This window comes from Poeciliopsis prolifica, unplaced genomic scaffold, assembly GCF_027474105.1.
Source record: "Poeciliopsis prolifica strain line A6 unplaced genomic scaffold, Auburn_PproV2 SCAFFOLD033, whole genome shotgun sequence".
Lineage (NCBI taxonomy): Eukaryota > Metazoa > Chordata > Actinopteri > Cyprinodontiformes > Poeciliidae > Poeciliopsis > Poeciliopsis prolifica.
In genome coordinates, this window is record NW_026562408.1 from 3,727,170 (window position 1) to 3,750,082 (window position 22,913).

At 39.1% G+C, this 22,913-nt stretch overlaps 2 protein-coding genes and 1 non-coding gene across 3 annotated transcripts; 1 reads left to right on the forward strand and 2 right to left on the reverse strand.

The window, feature by feature from the left end:
- Positions 1-3: 3 nt before the first annotated feature.
- dpp3 (dipeptidyl-peptidase 3) lies at positions 4-9,246 on the reverse strand. The gene is made up of 19 exons (XM_055051611.1): positions 9,186-9,246; positions 7,491-7,651; positions 7,186-7,330; positions 7,005-7,094; positions 6,745-6,882; positions 6,345-6,419; positions 5,686-5,776; positions 5,391-5,521; positions 4,922-5,052; positions 4,745-4,803; positions 3,435-3,629; positions 3,234-3,346; positions 3,050-3,142; positions 2,888-2,950; positions 2,680-2,804; positions 1,912-2,032; positions 1,515-1,694; positions 1,197-1,404; positions 4-1,035 (listed from the first exon to the last, which is right to left on the reverse strand). Exons 2-19 carry the CDS (start codon positions 7,613-7,615, stop codon positions 893-895), a joined length of 2,226 nt encoding a protein of 741 aa, XP_054907586.1. The 5' UTR covers positions 7,616-7,651; positions 9,186-9,246; the 3' UTR covers positions 4-892.
- A 253-nt stretch (positions 9,247-9,499) lies between these two features.
- On the forward strand, positions 9,500-9,581 carry trnas-gcu (transfer RNA serine (anticodon GCU)). Its single transcript has one exon. It is a non-coding gene; the product is annotated as a tRNA-Ser (tRNA).
- Positions 9,582-16,744: 7,163 nt separating this feature from the next.
- On the reverse strand, positions 16,745-21,458 carry cd248b (CD248 molecule, endosialin b). The gene is made up of 2 exons (XM_055051702.1): positions 20,639-21,458; positions 16,745-19,224 (listed from the first exon to the last, which is right to left on the reverse strand). Exons 1-2 carry the CDS (start codon positions 21,057-21,059, stop codon positions 17,522-17,524), a joined length of 2,124 nt encoding a protein of 707 aa, XP_054907677.1. The 5' UTR covers positions 21,060-21,458; the 3' UTR covers positions 16,745-17,521.
- Positions 21,459-22,913: the final 1,455 nt, after the last annotated feature.

Below are 22,913 nucleotides of genomic sequence, written 5' to 3' on the forward strand. Positions count from 1 at the left end.
ATCATGCTTCACCGGGTATTTATTTATCTTAAATTTTGACAAGTAATGTGATATTGTACTGAAAAACTTCCACCACAGTAACAGCTGAACATATTTTGTTAATGGAGTGTAAAAATATGATAAATGATCATTTATGAAGTAGTTCATGTGCTATAAGCAAACCCATTTCCCAAGAGGCATAAGCAGTCAGAAACAAGAAACATTTTCCTCAATGCATTGAACAATATTAGCAAGTTGTAAAATACGTAGCAAAGTAATATAGTTTTATAGTTTTCACTTAATATGTTGTTTGAGTTTTTGTGTGGTACACAAACATTTTAAAATATGAACACAAAAGACATGAAAAACCCAAATGGACATTTTTGTGTTTAGTCATTTGTTTCTTCCTCATAATTAACATTATGACTGGAATAAACATTTTTTTATTATTGTGAAACTTTCAGACTATGTTTACCTAACTTTGAACTTTTCTACAACTTGTAAAAATAAACTAAAAAGTCAGACAGATTTATTTTATTTTTAGCCACAAATCAACCGTCAAAATCAGCTTAGAATGACAAATGTCATGGCAGAAAAAAACTTTATGAAAGAATCCATTTCATTTCCAGGTTCCATTGCTTCTAATACTTCTTATTACAAAATGTGTTCCAAGTGGCTTTTACAAAGAGATCTGTTGCCTTACAAATCTGTTCACTTTTACTCGCCTGAATTTGAACAAGCACATTTCAACAATCCAACATGATGCGAACAAAACAGCAACTTACAGCTGTTGTGCACATCTTATGGCTTATTGATTTTAAGAATTTTCTTTTCACCACCTCATTTCAACCTTTTCAGGACATAAAAAGAAACTTCCATAGTTATTTTTTAAACCTGTGGAGCCACTGGTTCATCAACACCAGTAACAGGCGTCAGCTTTGTTCAGATCCAAAAGGATGGCTTCCAGCTGCTCCGCGTCATCTTGGAAGCGCTCGGTGAAGGAAGCAATCAAACCTGCAGCACTGCTTTCATATTCCACGAGCTCTACGTTCTCCCCTGGAAGCAGCACAGAGCGACGCAAGATGAACAGCAGAAAATAATAATTACCAGGATTTGGCAGCATTACAACCATCATTTATTCACAACTTAAATTTTATGTTTGTCTTTTTAACACTGGCTGAAATAATCAATTTTTAGCCTCTGGTCATTTGATTTACCTCCAATCTGATTCATGTGTCTGTCACCAAACTCCAGCTTATTGTCGCCGATTCTGGTGTTGGCCTGGACAAACATTTTGCGAGCTTCTTTGCGAAGCAGCACGGTCTCACGCAGACGCAGGAAGTTGTGCGTGCCGGTGTCGCTGACAGTGGAGTAACCCTCGTAGAGAGCTCTGCCTCCTTCCACATCAGCAGTTGACTTAAACACCTGAAAATAAGTGGCGTCAAGTGCTCGTCAATTTCCTATAAACTTATAAAACATGGCTAATAAACAGTGCATAATAAAGCTGCTGTGCATGTCCCATGAACTGGATGTACCTGCAGTTTACAGAGGAACCTGTGGATAGCGTCCTTGCCCACAGTGCTGATTTTGCTCTGGTCCAGAGTGATCCGTGCGTCGGGTTTGCCGTCCTCCCCCTCCACCTCCTCCAACCCCACCAGACCTTCCCCCGCCTCCAGCAGCACACGCAGGATCACGAAGCGGGCCTGCATGTGAGCCTGACGCATACAGACACAAAGTAACCGACTGAAGACTTCTGCTGACAATGATGTAAGCACACAGTCAAACCTCACATAAACAAAGTGTAAAGCATCACAGCCACCGCAAACTAATGATGAGACAGCTGTGGTAAATAGTGTGTAAAATGGCTTTTCATGTAAACACCAGATATCTCTGTGACTGAAAGGCCAGCTATGCGTCAGGTAGATGGATTACCTGTCTCCAGCTCTTGGTCTCAGGCGTGTAGAACTCCAGACCCAACAGCCCAGCTCTGACCATGCTCAGCCAGTTGATGTACACCACATCCTCAGCCTCCTGAGCCTCATGGCCAAAAATACTGGCACACACACGTAATTATTAACATACTGGGTTCTTTAAGCCATAGATGGAGATGAACCAAAATAAAGCTGATCTTAAGGGTACAGAAAAAAATGTTTTGCAGTAATTTCTTGGTTAAAGCAAAACATGAAAATAATGATAGATCTTTTCAGACCCTAAGTTTTTTTTTTTTTACCATATCAGAATATAATATGTTCAAGTTATAATAAGTTCTAAACCTACTGAAATGAAACCTAAGCTGTACAAAACATTCAACAGGTTTCACAACATTGTTTACCAAACTGGAAATGGCTCTATGTGAAAAATTAAGCACCGCCCATGATTCAACAACTTCTAGAAAAATCTTTTTTTTTAAAATATAAATTTATTAAACTTTTGTGGAGGAATTTAAAATTCTAAATAACTTCCTCAATTTCATTTAAATGGGCTATGCTGGCTTGAGATAGTTATTGTTTTTTCTGAAAGAGTCTGAATGTACTAAAGGGGAGATTGAAATAAGTTCTGACGGCAAACGTTCCCAACTACAGCTGGATCTGTGGTGTAACAGAGGCTCGAAACACTGAAAAATTTCACAGTTCAATATTTTCAATAAATACATATAAGATATATTATAATGAATTTGTTATATAACAGCACAAAGCATACCTCAGCACTTGCTTGTTCAGGCACAGATATAGGCCAACACATTCAGCTCTGCATTCTTCATAGGAAGAAGCAATCGTGGAGAATTTACTGTCCCATGTCTCGCTGCCCTGATACCAACTGGACACCTGCAAGGTAGTGGGGTATCTTTAGTTATAAAGCCCAGATCACAGAGTTAGTAATGAATGTCAACCATGCTTTCAAAACTCACCTTTTCCCCTGTCTCTGGGTTAACTACGCTGCTCTGATCGAAGTTGAACTTGCCACGGTCATCCTTAGAAAACAGGCCAACAAATTTTCATCCCTTGCACATAAATTTCTCTCATTAATGAGTAAGGAATGATCTGAAGGTAGACCGAACAAGTTGACTGACCTGGACAAACAGCTTGCCACTTCCATGACCCAGGAGCTCATGGAGACCAACCTGCACCTCAAAGGATGGACCCTTCCATTTGATGAACAAATCCTGCGGTAGAAAACAACATATAGCATGCAATCAGACACATATGGTCATCTATAAGGAGACACTGTATGAGAGAGCATGAGGAGGCTGCTACCTTGTCCTTCTCTTCAAGGAATGTGAGTTTTTCCTTCTGTGTGGCGTAGGCCACCGCCAGCACATTCCCAAGAGACACGTTTTTAAAGCCTTCTGATTGCCTGATGTCATCATCTTTAAGCAGAAAAAACAAACAGATAGGTTTAATGTTTTTAAAAAATATGGCAAACAGAACCCAGATTAAGTTGGGCTGTGCACATACAGTTTGGGATGTTAATCCCGGCTGGAATTCCACTGCCGGCAAACGTGAGGACATCAAGGGAAGTGAAGTCGGGTTTAAGGAAGGTGTCCTTCTCAAACTGCTGGGGCCATGGCAGCTCAGGAAGCAGGACTTCTGCTGAGCTCACCAGCTTGGCAAAACGCTCGCTCATCGCCTTGTTCACAACAGCCACAAATCCTACAAGCCAGGTCAAAGTTAGAAAAACACACATTTGTTTGAACTATAAATATTTCACACACATCTAGAGCCTTTTTCGATTTCTGTTGGGTCCACAAAGCATGAGACCAACAAATAAATCAATCCGAGGCCAGGGAAGATTTATGGGAGTTAAAAAGTTGGTCCTATTAAGGTCTGACTAACTTATTGTTTCAACATTTTCTAATTTCTAATAGTTTTATTCTCAATTGACAGCCAGTAATTGGCAAATACAACCTACACAGTTTTGACAATAACCTGCTAGAGAATATAAAGTGACAAAACAGTTGTCTGATGACATGGGGAAATATTTAAAACATAAACCTTTTTTAGGTTAATAGGCTAGACAATAAATCAATGGACACCTGATCAACAACAATAGATGATAGGACTGATATTCAATAATTTCACTGCTCTCTGATCCAGAACTGCACAGCATTCTTGGAAATTTAGGCAGAGGAAAGGCTTGAATTTACTCACTCACTTTTTGGTTACCTATCAAAAACCTATTGATTAACGTGGTTACTGAGCAACAGCTTGCTGAGTAACATGTAGCAGCAGTTTAAAGTTTTGCCACATGCTTTATCACTGCTTAAAAATAAAAAAGCAACGTTGTGGAGTGAAAAACTGTGGATCAAACAGGAATGGTCACGCTACCAGTTTTGCAGTATTTAAGATACTTAAATTATCAATAATCGATTAATTTGAAATGCTTATATTATGAAAAATTTTCAGCCATGTTGTCTAGTCTTAATTAATAGTTTAATAAACTCTGAAAACAAGACAGTCACAAACTGAGATTGCAATGATCAGTGGATTTAAGGCACTCAGAGGGTGACTGAACTTCCTCTGCAGTCGGATGTTTATTGGTTGTTTTTTTAGGATGATAACAGGCTTCCTGCTACTGTAAAATTACCCCACCAATCAGAATAAGCTCTTCATGGCGTGTGGCACTTTTACTTGCTGTAAGATAGAACAGCTGAATCAGTAATGATGTTTAAAGCAACAGAAAACAGCCATCAAGATGTTTCACCATTGAGATGATTTGCTTTTTGATTGTATATTTATTCTGCAGTATCTCTGTCATCTTTTGTTACCTTCAAACTCTCCTCTGGAGCCAAAAGGATCTCTGTAGCTCTCTATGAAACCGATGTAACTGAGAAAGTGAAAGAAAAAAAGCAGCAAAGGAGAGGGATAAAAGTTTAGGAGATCAATAAAGTAGCACTGACCGTAGCAAGAGCAAAGGTCAATGTTTTGAATAGCTGGACTTTCACCTCTCAACAATCGGCCCTTTGTCCTTGATCCAAAACCGTGACCCTTCTTTGTGGGCTTCGATAGAACCAAATTCAAAACTGCGCCGGTACTCTTCCAGCATCTTCTTCTGGTTCTCATTAGCAGCATACGCCTGTTTAACATTAATACATAAAAGCTGAATGAAGAAAAGTTGAAAGGAAAAACACAACTTCTCTGCATCTTTAAATTGGAAACATTCACTGACTTGGACTCTAATACATCAGTTCTTCAAATCCTGAATCAACATTAGTGCTTAGGCCGCTTATGATTTGACTTTTATAACCCTTCACCATCAATATGTTTGAGTAAAATTTGAACTGTATTTAAGAACTAAATCTATCAAATCTTAATTTCGACATCTAAAATAATTTTGTTTTTGTTGCTGCCAAAGACTCAAAAAAAGAAAAGAAAAGCTGTCAAATTGTGTCCAACTGTTTCTTCTCATTTCACCTGGGCTTCTTGGAGATAATGGCAAACTTTTTCCATGAGAGGACTGTAGTCTCCCCTCCTAACAATGAACTCTTTGTCCTCAAAGGTGAAGCTACCGCAGGACGACCCAGCCTCCTCATCCACTGCACAGTCTGTCAAATAATGACGGGCATTTAATGTTCAACCTCTTCATTTCACTTATGTCAGTCACTATATTTCATCCAATTTGCATTACTAAGTACAATTTCACATCGCAGGTCGACAGTCTTATTGATGGTAATATTTATTAGAATGGTTGTTTTTCACCAGTTCTGACCTTTTTGAACAGCTGAAGCCAAGCGAACCTCATAGCAGAGCTTTCCTCCATTTTCCCTCTTGAACAGACGTGTGTTGTAAGCAGAGAGTTTCTGGAAACAAGCAAGAAAAAAAACAATATTATAAAGAAGTGAATATTATCAACATCAATTAATCTACATGACTGATATCACAAGAAAAGACAGATTAGAGATATCTGCAGCTTGTAGTGACTGTACATGATTCAGTTACTACTGAAAATTGATCTTTTTTGAGCAAGAGATATTTTATCTTGTTGAAAAAAATTGTCCCTATGTTCCAATACAGTGACCATTACATTATCAGTGTGTAAATAAATTAGAAAAATGTAACAATCTGTCTTGTAAAGGGCTGAATGAGATGTACAAAAATATTTTTAACATCACTTTATTTACCTCTGTCCCAGATTTCATGTAATTTTACTTTACTTGTTGATTATAACACATTTTAGTTTTTATTTAACAAAGTAGAAACATTTATATTTTTCACAATCTATACAAATTTGTATCTTTAGATCAGATTTTTACACAATTTGACAGGTGAATCTCTGGTGTAGATGTGAAAAGTCCAAGACAAAAAAAAAATCAGTTTCTAGAACACAATTTCAGAAAAAAAGAATTATCTAGAAACAGATTTACTCACTCTTGAGTCCAGAAATCTTTGAGCCAGCTTGGCATCCTCCAGACAGCAGTTTCCTGAGAAATAAGTGGTAATTCCCTAAAAACAAACAAACAAAAAAAAATCGAAGGAAAGAAATTTATATACTTTAGGGTCATCCTTTAATAGAACATCACAGTTCCCCAGCTGTCTTTTGCAGAAAGCAGAGCAACAATAATCTTTACAAAATAAAGTACATTTTATATGTGACTTAAATATGTCACTTATTGTAAGTTAAATACATTTCAAACATACTAACAAAGGCAGTTAATCAATAGAGTGCAGCTTAAAACATACTAACAGTTATGCAATCTGCTTAGCTTATATCATATAAAATAATATCACCTCAGATATTGGTATGAATATGTATTATATCTAATCCCACCTTATCACCCAGCCCAAGTTGTTTCTGTCTGTTTTCCAGGGAGTAAATGAGGCCTGAGCTGCTGCCCCACAGAGCCTCCATCTCAGCGGGATTCTCCTGAAACGCTTGGCTGGCCCTCACCAGAGCCTCCAGCTTGTCCTGGTTAAACGTTCAACACGTGCACAGCTCAGGTATGCACTAAGGTCACAAGCTTCTTTTAAGGTGATATGAAGCAGATTAACAACATTTACAACTAACATCTCATTTTATCTCTTGTTTACCTTTGGTAGATTTGGAATGAATTTGGTGTCTCCGAAAGACTTGTAGTTGCCCATGTTTGCATATACACCAGCAGCATACACCAAGAAGGCCTACAGATGGAAAGCAGAAAACTGCTTCATAAAAAGAACAAGTTTTGTATTGGCTGCACTGGAAACAACTATGAAATACATCATTATGTACCTGGTAATCCTCAGAGCTGAGACCAGCTGCTTTAGCAACCTGCTCCAACTGCTCTGGAGTCTGCTTCCTAAAAATCCTCTGCAGCAGGACGAAGATATTTGCAGACTCTGGAGAGGTCTGCAGCAGCACCACCAGACCACCGTACCTACGACAAAAAAGAAAAAGAAACTGAATCATCGAGGTTAGAACTTTCAGTTCGCCTGACTGCAGTCAATTTCAATTCCCAAACATTGCGTTTCAGAAGCAGTCCCCTTTGACAGATTAATATTTTGTAAATCTTTCCTGACTGGAGGTGTGGAACTTACCAAGCGGCCCGTGACAGGTAGTGGGCGTACATCTTCTCCTGAGGTGACAGCAGACGAAAGGCCTCGCGGCAGTCAAGCGCTGAAATCCCAATGTCATTGGGGAGGTAGTACTGAGAGTCCACCATCTTTGTTCTGAATAGGTCAATAATGCTGAAAAGGTACTGCAAAAAAAAAATTGGACCAAAGACTGAAGTAAGACAATAAACAGAGGAAATAAATGACATAAAAACTGACATGGTCTGTATTAAATAACCCACACTTTGTAGAAGATTTAAAGATTATCTAGGTCCTACATTGTCTCTCACAATGCATTTCTTTGCATGTGCATCCTTATGCATGCGTTTTTTTAATATCCTCTCTAATCACAACTCAAGAATATGTTAGGTAAGTCCAACCAAATGACACCTCAACAGGGGAATGAACTGTGAATCTGACTCGGCTATGTCTCCTTTAAAAACTATTGTCACTTACTTCTAACAAATATATCTGCAATTTTTCTCCCTGTCTCAAAGTTCTGCAAGCACAAATCTTTGCTTTTGGAATGTTGAGTCCATAAAAAAAACAGCTTGTAAATATAGTGGGATAACGAGATGAACTCGAAGTGCAAGCAAGACATTTTACAAGCCGAGCCATCAGCAAGTCATATCACTGTGCAATTATACAAGAAAGGTCAACAGAAGGAGTGTAGCCTTGAAATGAAAGAAAAGAATCGGGAATAAGACAAAGACTGATTTAATAGTCTTGGTAAAAAATAGTCGAACGTGCAAACTTCATTGACATAACTTTAAAAAGGTTTCTTTTGACACACTACAGCTGATGCTTTTTATTTTGAAACCTAGCTTGATAAGACAAAATCTAAAAATATAGTCAGATTTAGTTGGATCACAACAATTCTGTATCTACCATTAAGTAAGTTTAATTTTACTTGTGTTTTTCCCCTTTCACAAATGTATCATAATAAAGTGTCTTACACTGCACTCATATTTAGCTCTGAAACCAATCTGACTGAAAATGAAAAGTGAAAGCGCTTGCCACATGGATATTTTCAGTGTTTAATTTCATACAGTTTTACTTGAGAAAGGAGCAAAATATATTTTGTTTCCATAAATTAACTCATAAAACTGGGGGCTGATTTCCTTAATGTGTAGGATGTTATTTATGCAATAAGATGTGAGATTTCATCTAAGTCAATACTCATCTAGGATCTTCAATTGCTGCAAAATTAATTTTGTAGTAATTCAGAATTAAAAGTTTCTACAGCTTTTTTCCTACATTAGACGTTTTTAGGACACTTTAGAAGGATTGAGAAGCACACAAAGGCTAACAGACTCATTGCATCAAGCACATAAGGGTTGTTGAGCCAGCTGTTGAGACATGAGACAGGTTTAAGAGGAACCAGTCTGGAAAAATTGTTTTCAGTTTCGATAATCACAGCGTTTACCCACTCTTTTAACCACCAGCAGATCTTGCAAGTCTTTTTAAAGTACAGGTTGAGTAAAGGCGAGAGTTAACAATGTGAACATTAGCTCCTAGCGGCTAAAACCTACAGAGTCTATAAAGTACACACTGATACAACTCCAACTAGAGCACCCTACATCATGGCTTTTAATCATGTATGAAAATAATCCCATACTCGTTTGTCTTCTAATGAATACTTAATTAAAAAGGTCCACATAAAATGGAAAAATTCATTACCTCAAAACTGTTAACGTCTCCCTCGAACGTCAAAGTGCAGTCTCACGCTGTTCACTTCCTGTGCTCATTCAGCGTTAGTCCCGCCTCTCAACCAATAAAAGGGTCGTATTTTGTAGCTGATTTTCATCTTAACCAATTAGAAAGTAGGGACGTTTAAAATGGTAAGAATCCTAACGTAGTGCTACAAAACCGATCAGAAAATCATCAGCATGTAGCTTCTCATTAGACACTCATGTACACACAACAAAACACACATAGATGTACGATTTTTGACATACACGGTTATTAATGAAAGAAATCACACCTGTCTGCATGACGAGGTGGCCGAGTGGTTAAGGCGATGGACTGCTAATCCATTGTGCTCTGCACGCGTGGGTTCGAATCCCATCCTCGTCGAAATACATATTTTGTGATGTCACGAAATTTATATCCATATTTTCTTCCACTCTGATATGGAGAAACCAATCACGCCAGCATTTTTTGGTCAATCTCAAGTTTATGACGTGAGATTAGATACGCCCACCAATATCATTAACTTCCCATCAAGAAACTCATGCACTAAAAAGCAATGTTTACGTAATAAAGCGATGTTTATAGAGAACGTTGCTAAACAATCAACACTTCTCGTGAAAAACGGAGATCACACTATCATATAGAATTTAGGCACGCCCACCAATATTGAGCTGCTTCTCCTTTGAAATGGGTTTTGTAAAAAAAAGAAGGTAATTTGCTGCAGAAGTCAGGAAACCTAACCGTCACGTATAATTACCTCGTGAAATTAAACTGACCGACATCTTAAGAAAATTTCTTAACCTCAACATATCTTACTTGTTTATGAATTTTTTTTATTTTCCCATTAATTTTGATTGATACGGTCAGACATAAAGACTTTGTATGGTCCACTTCACAAATGTTTGAAACTACACGATGAGAAAACTTTCATGACCATTATAAATTATGTTTCAACGTTTTCTGAGGAAGTCCAAGTCTGTGTCCAAATTGTGGTGTCACGTTTCCACTAGCACCATAATAAATTGTTCATTTTGCAGGAAAAATAGTCATTTTTAACAAAATTTTTGCAAGTAAAGGCTAGCAGTTTCCCAGCTAGCCTTACTCTGCTAATCAAGCGGCAGAGTGAAGCCAGCTGGGCCTGCTTAAGTTTATTCTAAGAGAAGGCGCCTATTCTTCAGAAAAACATGCAGATTCGGACGGTCGAGGAAGACAAAGGGAGAGATTGGGAAATTGAGAGTGACTGGAAGAGCAGAAAGAGAAAGGAAACCTAGTGGGAGCCTTGCTGCATTCCAGAAGCTAAAATTAGCAGCTTTTCTCAGTGCTATTTGTAAATATTCTTTCATTTTTATACATTGCCATTTCCACTGTTCCGTTGTATCCAAGCTACCTGGAATACAGTAGCTTCCAGTCTTTGCTCTTTAGTGAAGTTTAATGATATACTTATATAATACTTATGTAAATGCCCACTTACAACTTATGAATAGGATGAGATCATTTTGTAATGTTGCTGGAGAAGAAGTGGATTTTAATAAGTTTTGTACTTCTACCCACTCCTATAAACATTTATTATTTATTGCATTGCTGTAATTTTATTTGTAACTTGGAGCATTCGATATGAAATTGCAAAAAGTTAGTGTTCAAATTTGTCTGTGACAGGTTTGTAATGTAAGTGACAAATTGATTTTAGTGGTAAAGTAATGCAGTGAGTGACGTATTGTGTGCTATGTAAAACAGAATGGCTGCATTCTTGATGAGATGTTGGTACCAGGTGGGTAACTTGATGGGCTAAGGATAGAAGAATTCGTACATGCACATACCATATTCTTAGAGATCAACTACATGTGCAGCGCCCCCACAGGCGTCAGGGGGAACAGGAACATCCTTATTTTACTTGTGACGTACAGCTTACAGATGACCACTCCTTTAGTGGACCAAGTAGCTGTTCAATCCAGGTAGAGTGAAACCACAAACTGTTGGCAATAGCTCCAGCTATGTTCAGCAGGCCTTAGACGAGCTCCACAGTGAGCAATGGGCAAAACAAACCATTGGGCAAAACAAACCATTGAACCATTGACCATCTGACTGTGAGCTTCACAAGAAGAAGAGCGTCATAACTAGGAGCCAAGAAGTTGCCTACCAGAATCCACCCGAATATGTCACTCTTCCTCTTGCACAGTGGTTCGAGACTGTGCCTGGGAATGAAATACTCTGCCACTTGTCTGAGATGAAGGGTGTCATTACGTCAACATATGGAAGGATATTAAAACTCGACTCAACCAAAAAGGTATAGTAAAACACTTCTAAAATATTTTTCTATTCTGATTAGAATTTGTAATACAAATTTGTAATACAAATTCTAATCAGAACATAATTGCCTTTTTTTCCTATTTTTTTTTTTTTAAACAACAAACAGATCACCAAGAAACTGGCCAGTGGAATTTCAGAAACTGCAACTTGGATGACTAACATTACAAATGAGTACGGCCAGGTCCTGAACTGTGTGCTGACCACAGGTGAAGGAGCAGGGTTGGAAGAACTGTGCCAAGGCATTGTAATGCGCTACAGGAATGCTGGTGAACCAGAGCCACTAATCCTCTATGTTGACAGAGACTGCTGCAGTGATTCAGGTTTGTAATTTTCAGACTTTATTGCAATTCATTGTAACATTTGCATATAGTTCAAAGTTAACAATATTTTATGATGACTTTAATTATTGAAAACCCAATGTAAAAGAAATGTATTTTGAACAAGGTATTGTGGTCTATGTAGCAGTTATTTTTTATGTGGATACATTAATACAGTCAGCTGTGAGTCATCAGGTAAAGTAAATGCTGTATTATTTATTCATTTGTGTTTTATTTATATATTTATTCTTGCTTAAACAGGTGTCCCTCCAGTGCTTGAGTGGTTTCGGCCATGGAAAACTGAAGTGAGGCTGGACATCTTTCATTTCATGAGACGATTTACACCTGGTCTCACCACAGAACATCACCCTCTTTATGAAACTTTCTGCTCCAAGTTGTCCTCTACATTTTTGAATGGAATCAAGATGATGTCAGCTGCCTTAAGGAAGCATAGAGGTCAGAGCTGAAGAAAAAATATGCTGGTCATCCCCCCACAGACGCCCAAGTTTTGGCCAGCATTAATTCCAGTAAGCTTGCTAAACATTGCAGAAGAACGACAAGAGGGGTAGAAGAAACACGGACACTCATTCAGGAATTATTAAACTCCATGTGGGAACTGACTGACACCTCAGGTCTCCGCCTAATCAACCCTGAGAGCATGACTCATGTGTGGGAAGTGCAGCAGAAGCACCTGCCATGCATCCTGGTGTAGAACTGTAAACCAAGCTTCACCCAGCACAAAAGGGAGACAAAGAAGTTCAAACCTTCAGATGTTGCAGGGGCTCGTCTTCAGTTGAAAGCTTTCATCGACACCAGTGCTCCTTCATACCAGGTAAACTGTGAATTGCTATACTTAATGTCATTAATTTTTGTAACACCTGCCAGAATTTTAACCGTACATCTAAAAGTGTTAATTAGCGTCATTTCCAAAAATAAATGCAAAAAAGTTATTTTCATAAATGCTGCCAATCTTTGCAACTCTGTTTTTAAGGATGGAGAAGCAATGCCATGCACACTCAAATGTATATGCTTGAGGGTGGATCCAGATGGAACATGAAAAGAGCCCAAGAAACTTTAGATATGAATCGCAGATCACACACTAAACTCTACGATGTTCGTCTGATGTCCAACCTCAACACTATGAGCAACAAAGTGCTGGGTCATCCCCTCTTGCCAGAGTTTGTTCCCCCAGGCTGTCCCACAGGTATTGGACATTTACCTAACAAATTCCACATTAATGCAAATTTTTGTACAGCAAATTTGTCACTTTCAAATACAAATGTCATTTTTGATCCTTGAAGGTGAGCGAATTGCTGTGGAGTATCTTCTTGCTCAGTCAGACTAAGGAGACCTCTTAGGTCCCCGCCAGGACAGTGAACTGGGAGTTATTCTGCCAGAGATGCAAGTTAATGTTCAGGAGGACGACAGTCCTGATGTCTCCATCAGTGATGTCACTGAGATTCTCGCAGAGAGCACCCACGACATGCTTCAGTGCGAAAGTCAGTTGGAAATGCCATCCCCTAACATCCTTTTTCTCCAGGAAGAGTCTTCTCCCGTGTCATTTCAGGTAATGTTTTAATTACATCACACTTGTGAGTAATTTGTCTTATAAACAGAGCCAATTACTTCCAGATTATCATCAGCCACTGCATATAATTGTTATTGACCAGTTTGGTGATGATCATTTAAATGAGATGAACAAGAGCAAAAAAAATACATTTCAAACTTTTATGCTATAAATATCTTGCCATCATGAGTGCAGAGAAAAAGGTTGTTGTTGATTTTTTGGCAATCCAAAGATAAACAAAACATTTGTTTGAATGAACATTTGTACATTTCTGTGTGTTTATAGGAAACCAGTTTCGACTCAAGCCCTGCCTCTCCCACTCATGATGCTGCTCCAGTCAGAGGTCAGCTTACTGATGACCACTCCTTTAGTGGACCAAGTAGCTGTTCATCCCAGGTAGATGATTTATTTTGTTTCATTACAGCATGCTGCACTTTCTTTGGTTGCTGGATGATGTTCTATTGACAATTTTGGGATGTAGTTATTATCAAATTATATTTCCAAATATGACTTTGGCTTAGCTTGATTTACTGGCCCTTTTCCATCTTTCTCAGCATCTACAATTTTTTTATTAATAACTCTGAACAGTACTTGATTTTTTGCTTTAATCTACTTCATTCAAACCAGTGGTTCCCTAACCTGGTCCTCATGTGTACCTCCTCTGCATGTTTTTGGTGTCTTGGTTGCAGACAGCTTACTTAAATGATTTAAAAGGCTTCTGCAGCACTTAACCATTGGTTAAGTTTTTTCCTCTTTTTCTTCTGTGGCATTTTGGCCTTTTTATTTGGCACAAATATGGATTATCCAGTCTGATCAACAAGCAGTGTCAGGAAATTGTTTCAGAAAACATAAAAAAATGACTGTGTTATGTCTGTATTTATGTATCAATTATTTTTTTCTTTAAGGAGACCCGATGTGACTACAGAGGTTTTCCTGGATGGGAGGCAGTTGATAGCTTGGCAGAGTACCTTTTGAGCCTCAACAGAACAATAACTGCTTTGTCAACAACAGAGGTAGAAAATGTCTTGCAGGTGTATTCTAACCTGCATGCTATGGACAGCAGCCCCACAAATACACCTTAAAAAAACAAGACCACATTATCAAGACCATGGAGAGCTTCCCGGAAACGAAGCGGCTCTGCACCTGGTCAGCAAGCAGCTGAAAGGTAACCTGTCTAATATTTGAGACAATGGATAACTTGCTTGCATACTCTCTTATGGAATACAAGTCATGTGTTGCAAATACAATATTTTCTTCTTGTAAAGTTTTAAGCTTAGGCAGATTAATATGACTTTGCTGAGCTCTTCAAAATGAGAAGGACTTTTCTACTGCATTTCATTACTGCTCCAATCAAATCAGTGTTAATTAGCTTGTGTTTTTCTGCTATTTGAATGACCGATTTGTCACACAGACTCTTCATGACCAATGGCCAGGCTGCCCAGAGACCAGACTCCACCAGAGTGTCTGAGTGCATTTGCCTCAAGCTGTTAAAAGAATATCAGCAAGCAAGAAACTGGCCAAAAGACAGGAAGGGGAAGGTTTTACCCATCCCACAGTCTATTGATCAAACATACCATCATATGAAACAACTGCTTGAGGACTCCAGGCCCATACAGGACCAGACCAACTTACTGTTGGTCACCATCAACAATACCACTGTGTGTGCTTGGAATGATGTCCTTTATTTTCAACAGATATTGCACTTTACAGATGACTTGACTTTGAAAGTAAACAATTTATGTTGTATGATCTTTCAGGCTACATGACGTTTTGGTGACAGCGTTGGTGGGGCGTGTGGTTGTTCGACACATGTAGGCTTTATACATTTGTCTGTTTAATTAGATTGAATTGTATGTTTTTTATATTGTTAATTTTTATTTAGTGTGTTGGTTTATGCAATGCAAGTGTAAAGTGTTTTTAATTTGTTTTAGAATGATGTAATTAAAGTGATTTCATAAGCATCTTATTATTTTTTATTATTATTATTTTTTTTACAGTTCAATTACTGCTTCCTGCTGTCCTTTAGAGTTTGATTTTCTTTATTTTTGTTAGTCCACCCAGCTTTGGATCGTTTGTCTTCGCTTAGTCTTTGTGAGGGTGTTGAATTTTCCATTTGTTTTGTGCGTGTAGTCGCCTTTGGGTCACCTTCTTGAAATGCACACATTCCATGTTGCTGTTAATCCTAAATATCTGAGAGCCAATCCTGTTTGCTGTGTGATCTTGAGTTTGGGTTGTATGTAATAATTCTGCAGTGAATGAGCGCATTATATCTTTGCAGTAAACAATTGTAGTGGTTTATGTGGGTTTGTCCACCTGACATGGTGTTTGAATTTGGGTCAAATGTTATCGGATTGACAACAAATGGATGAACTTGATGGAAAATTTCCTTATTTATGTAACAGTAATTATTAACTTTATTCTTGTTTTGTTACCCTTCAACTTTACGAATTATAGCACTTGTTCACAGTTTAAAACAATAAAATGACTTTAATTATTGAAAACCCAATCTAAAAATATATATTTTTATCAAGGTATTATGATCTGTGTAGCAATTTAATGTGACAATATTAATACTAATCAATGCGTCTGGAGGTCATCAGAAAAATTAAATGGTGTAGAATTTATTCTTTTGTGTTTTATTTATTTAAACAGGTGTGCCTCTGGTGCTTGCATGGTTTTGACCATGGAAGTGAGGCTTGACCACAACTGGTCTCATCACACAGCATCTTCCTCTTTGTGGATCTTTCTGCTCCAAGTTGTGGTTTATCCCTGCAGGTGTCATCCGGGCCACGTGCCTGCTACATGCAGCCGTTTGCTAGCTAGCTAGTTTAATGACCCACAACGCAAAACAAAAAGATTCTGTTAAACCTGCAAATTGACTTTTGTTTTCTCAACTGAACGCTAAACCGTTCAATTCAAAGTAAAAATGCATAAATATATACTCACGGATTTATTAACCGCTTTTCATAAAGTGCATCGATGTGATGAAGGTTCTTTTAAATCACGCTGCATTTAAGGACCACACGAAATTCACAGTTTCGATCAAGATATTCGGATTCCTGTTCGGTTACTAGCTCTTTGACTTCAGTCTGCAAGACTAAAGCAGACTAATAATACCTTAGAAAATAGTTTCAAATTATAAAGCAGATTGTGAAACTGATTATGATTCTTAAAGCAGTTGCATTAGTATTGGCTGGTTATTTACACAGAATCAGATGTTTACTTATAACGTTAATTAAAGGAAGGAGGCAGTGGGTGAACTTCCAACAGATGGTAGGTGAAGTGATGTGAAAAGCAAGAATATTACAGTCAATACCATTTATTTGACTTTCAATAAAGAGTTTTATTTGTTCCATTACACCTCCTGTCAATAACTGTCCATTGCAAACGTAATGTCTTTTGTGGAAGAGAATTATAAGAGTTGTTTACTTTAATCAAAAAGGTAAAGCTTAATTTATGTTGGAGGATCTAAAATGTTTTAAGAGGGACTCAAAATGGCAACAACTGAGAGCTGACAACCAAGGCCAGTCCAGGCCTCTCCTCCTGACACAGGAACAGCTCCCCTGCTTAGCCATCCTTACCACTGACAGCCCTAATCGTTGCAAACAACACCCTACAACCTGGTACCCAGCCAAACCGCACAATGAGTCTCTCTTGTCTCCACTCCTGTTCCCTTTTATTCCCTCCCTCACAGGTGAATCCAATTACTGCTCATCAGCTCCTCACAGCAGCAGTAACCCTACTTGTTCACCACAATAATAATGATTCAAATATTCATTGCAGAACCACTTGATTTACTATGATAGAAGTCCACTATTTTTAGGCCATTTTTAAATTTGACGCCACCCTTTACAGTCAATAAATTTAACAAGAAAGTAATGCCAAGTGGAGGACATTATCATTTTAATTTTAAAGACCACACTGTGTTGAATCAGTTTTTTTGTGTGTTTTTTTTATTGAATTTGTGAAAATGATAGTCACCTATTTACAAAGGCTGTGCAGCATTAAGTATGAAATCAGTCCTTGGTATGAAATCCACATTGTACATTTAGTGAGCAAATTTGTCAACAGAAACCAGAATAATGTCAACAAACATGTAAAGAAGTTGTTTTTGCTCTTTTGTTCGTGAGAGTTCAAGCATGGGTTTTACTTCCCCTCCTCTCTGGGGGTGTTGCAGGGAGCACCCAGCGATAGCAGTCTGCAAAGCTGAGGCTCTTGTCTACTGCACAGCTAGTACAGTAGACAATTCCCAAAGCCAACATCACCACCAGGAACACGCAAAGAGGGACGAGAAGAGCCACTAGTAGCCAGCTCTTGTCATGCTTGCGTTTCACATCATCAGATCCGTCTTTAACTGCTGCTGTTCTGTTGGTTTCACCTGCACTGTCTATCTTAGGGGTCTCAGCCTCCTCAGTCCCACGATTGGATTTCTTTGGAGTTTCAATTACTTTCTGATCATTGGAGTTGCCACCTTCTGTGTGAGCATCATCTTCAATGTTGTTCCCTGTTCTCATCTTTTGGGTTGGGGATGGGGCCGTCTGGTATTGCCGTGGTGACAAGTGATCCCATTGGTTTAGGTGGTTATCTGACTGATGAGCCATGTCAGGGGTGAGTCCCTGAGGGGAATCTGTCCCCCAGTTGACATCGACTTTTACAAAGGGATCCAGAGTGGACCAGGGACTATCCTGATCATCGTAAATACTGGGGTCAGGGTTCAGAGTGGAATATTCTCCATCATAAGTTGAAGGTTGGCAGGTAAGTCCATCTTCCTTCAGTTCAAATCCATGTTTACAGTTACACTGGTACCCTCCAACAAAGTTAATGCACTCCTGGTCGCAAGGTGAATACTCTGTGCACTCATCCAAATCTATACATACTCCTTCACTGTTCGATATGAAGCCAGGGTTACACAGACAGTTGAAGGAACCCTCAGTGTTCTGACAAGTCCCATCACAAGTGCCTTCATCCAGGCACTCATCTATGTCCACACATTCATCTGTATTGTCTGGCTGGTACCCTGGGTAACAGGTGCAGTGAAATGTGCCTGGAGTGTTGACACAGAGTTGCGGACACGGCTGCTGTTGGCATTCATCCACATCCAAACACTTGTGTCCATCTGGACCTATTTGGTAGCCTGGGGGGCAGGTGCAGCGAATGGTCCGAGATGTTATTGAGCAGTCATATTCGCAACCGATTTCCACACAGATCCGATTGACTGGGGTCTTTTCTGTGGCAAAAGCAGAATCTGATAGCTCTGGAGGGTCAGTTTGGCTCAGAGGGTCCAACTTGCAGCTGTAGCCATCTTCATCTAATATGTAGCCCTCAGAACAGTAACAGTAGTAATCCTCATCCCTGTTCTGGCAGTGCTGCTCACATTCATGCTCACCGCTACACCAGTCCTGGGTTTGTCTGGGTGCACCAGAAGAGCAAAGAGGGGCATCTGTAGACCAACCCACTGTGCCATCATCTCTTTCGATACACAGTGCTGATTCCCTGGAAGGTGCATCTGGATTTGAGCTGTATGTAGGACATGGCATGTCAGCTACAGACCCATAAGGCACATGGGTCAAGTCGGTACTTTTAAAATGAAATGGGGTTTCATAGACAGCGGGACCTCCACCCTCATCCTTCAGGGGTGAACACATCATGCTGTAGGTGTACTGGCAAATAAATCCATCCAGTTTCATGACACAGGGACCTTCAGCCCAACGGAAATTCTCGCCGCTCTCTCCTGCACCGTCAGACGTATGCACAGTCATTGCTACACAGCGAGGTGCTAGACAAGTGTTGGGCATTTCTTTACGGATCCAGTTGACGAACTGAGCTTCCTGATTTCCTGTTCGAAGAGAAGGACAAACCTCTAGTTAGTTTTCAGTCTTACTTTGGATCTAACATGCTGGAGTTGTAATTTAAAGTTGGGTTTTTTTGTCACTCTTTTCTTTCTTTTCAAGCTCAATGACAGATTTTGGGTTGACATAGCAGCAAAACATTGAGAAAATTGCCAACATAATCTTTGCCTGGCTTTAAATTTTCTAACAAATTAATCCAATTACATTTTTAAAAGAATATTACTGCACTCTGCGGGCCCATTGGAGTTATTGATGTGGGCCATATTCTGCAAAAGTGAGAGTCATATATTTTCTACCACTAGATGTCACCCAAATAAAAAATATGTTTAATGTGGAGTTTAAAATGCAATTATTTATGTGGGAACAGGGCTTTTTTGTCCCCTTGTCATTTCCATTTATGGAGATAGAATCAGTTTCTTGTAACAAATTGGGAGAAATTGATGATCTGAGCAGGATTTAAAGTATGCATCTGTTTCCAGTGGTGTATTTAAAATATAGATTTAAATAAATACTCTCTTTTGAGTCAGTCATTCTCAGTCATCATGTGTTATTTTGCATAAATAAAATCAAAAAAGTGCATGGCGAGGCGCTGACATGAGTAAGTTAGAGTTATTTACTCATGATAACATCACAGAAGTAAACAGATTGCACAACTCTTATAAACTGGATGCCCTTCTCTACCGGGAGAGACACATCTGTTTTCTGTCAGTGTGTATAATGACTAAATCAGACTGGGTGAGAGACAATGGGGTCAAAATGAATAAAAATCTCCAAGTTGCACCCAGTCTGTCTGAGAAATAAAAGAAGGTAATGGATTAACCATATGAGGAGCCCATAGCTCAACCAACTGGCTTGAGTGTCAATTTCTGACAGGATGGGGTGTGGCAAATTGGTTCATTACCACAAGGCTGCTTACCAGTAGCAAGGAATGCAAAAGTTTTCAAAGTGTTTAAAGTCCTTTTAATGATATGCCAAACATGTTATCACTGCCTGTATTGTGGGGAGCATAGAATACGATGCCACCCATGGCTATTACCAAGGTAAAACTGCAAGAGACTAAAACAACTGGTTCTGGTCAGCTTTTTGATTAAAACCAACAAAAGGTTAGAGATGCATTCTTATTTGCATAAATTGGGATAGTTCTTAGTTCTTATTGGAATCAAAACTACTGCCTCTAGCAAAAAACTTGCAATGCAGTATCCTCCTTTATGCTTCACTGTCTCCAGAAAGAGTAAACTGGAATTGGTTAAATTTGGATTCAGCAGGTTAGACTTCTCGAAAAACTTGAATATTTTATGTGCCAATCAGTGCTTGTCTGTAGCTTTCCATCAAACAGAATGACTGATGAAAAAAGAAACAAAATTCGTGATTTGAAAAAGTCAAAAAAAGGTGAGACTTTGCCTGTGACCCAGATGAATCCTCTCAGTGGTTTTGTGGATGAACACTGGCGTGGAGGTCGGTGCAGCCCGATCCAGAGACGAAGCCTGGCTCTTGATCCATGGACAGCCGTTGCTGACAGCATGTTGTGGACCACACCCGCCGCTGCACGAGTGTACATTGTCACCAGGGTCCCACCTTGATTCATGCAGGCCTGCCTAGCTTCCCTGAAGTTCTTCTTTTGTAAGAAGACGGCATAGCATCCCTCCTGGTTGCAGATGGCGTCCTTCTCGCCCAGCTGGGCTTCAGCTACTTGTTGCTCCCCATCAGGCTCCTTCATTCTCTGGCCCTGGCTCCCAGGAGCCACACAAACTGTCAGCAGCCAGACGATATACAGGAGAGTCATGCTGCTGCAGCTTCCACTACTCCTTTTGATATTTAGCATTGTCAATAATGCAATGGTGGGATATAACCTAACATGTATATTTTAGCAACACTTTAACATAAATATCCTAACAACTGAAAAAAAAAATGTTTATCAACCTCTAAAACTGAGCCAAATACTAGATTTTTTTCTCAAATCAGAATAGGCATCTGTAAATGATCTTAACCGGAGAAAGACCCCTCCAGTGTAAACCAAACAAACTTTCATTCAAGCTGTCAGTACTGCTGACAATTTAAATAATAATAAAAAAAAACATGAACAAAGCCCTGCATAAACTCCAATTAAATCCTGCAAAATTTTAAATACAGTCTAGTTATCCAGGTCCCAGAAGGAAGGATGAATTGTTCCATAAATGAACTCAGTAAATATCCGGAGCAGAAACCCTGTGCTACATCTGATCCCGGCTCCTGCCTCTGCAAGGCTGACTTTCAGACTGAGCATCAGACAGAGAGACAGACTTGGGGAGGATTGAGGTGGGGGTGGAAGGCTACGTAGAGGAAAATTATTGAGGGCAATTGTGTGCTTTTGGAAGAGGGGGCTGGTAAAATGTGTGAGTATCTAAAAGAACACTGGAGAGGATGATGTATGTGTGTGTGTGTTGGGAAGCTGGGGGTGAATGGGGTAGCTGGAGAATTGAAAGCCCTCGGGAAGCTATGAAAACCATATGATGATGCTTTGTCCTAAATGCACACACATAAACACAAACATCAAGAGTTTTTGCTGCAAAACATCAGAGCATGTTAAAAAGTGTTGGTCAGATTTGGTAGATCATGAAATTCTGTTGCTCTTCTTCCTTGTTATCCAGACTTTGGTCATCCCTAATGTCTTCCCCTCTTAGTTTTTCTTCACTGATTTTGCCTTAATTTCTTTACATTCCCTTCATAAACTTTTTCTCTTCTTTCTTTTTCACTCTCTGTCTCTCTCTCTCTTTTGGTCCATGACAGCTGGAAGTTTTTACTGCTCAATGGAAACATTATGGAGCAGGAATACCTGTTGAAATGTGCACACTGTGTGGGTGACTTCATTCTCTTGCTGGTAAAAATTAACTTCACGGACGCACAGATGTTAATGTACGCTCCTCAGTGTGCTTGCACATGTGTGTGCATGTGTGTGTGTATAACTTGGGGGCAAATGGAAAAGAGGAAACAGGAAATGCCAGATGTGCATCAGCTTGACCTCTCCATGACTAGGGAGCAGGAGTGACCTGTGGGGTGCACCTCCGCTGACGCCACACTATTCAACACCATCAACAACATTGTGGGAAGTCAAACAGTGGATTTGCATTTTTCCAAAGAAAACTCAAATCTCTTTATTTTTTCTTCTGCTTGAGTGAAGAGTAAAGCTGGAAAATATTAAATGAAACCAATAGCTGTGACCTGAGCCTTTAAAGAAACTAAAAGCTGCATGTTAAAGTCAGCAGTGCCCAGCAAAAGCAAACTTGGTCCAACCAGCAACAGATATGTCTTTTATTAGGATTCAGTGTTCTTGATCAACAAAATATCGTGCAAATTTAGTTTTTCTTTTTTTTTTTTACAAACAAAATTCTGAAAAGGGTGCCAATCATTTTATTTACCCAGTATGAGTCAGTACTTGGTAGAACCACAACTTGCCACAGTTGCAGTTTTAAAAGCCTTGTTAATGGTATTTATCCATTAGCTTTGCACGTACAGAGGCTAAAAATAATACAAATTATTTGAAAAACTGCTCAAACACATAGAGATTAGATGGAGAGCTTCGATTTTAGTCATTCCATTACAGTTTTGGCCTGTTGGAAGATGAACCTCCACCCAGACTCAAGTCTTTTGCTGCCTCCTTTGTCTTGTATTTAGCTTTATCCATCTTTGAATCAGCTCT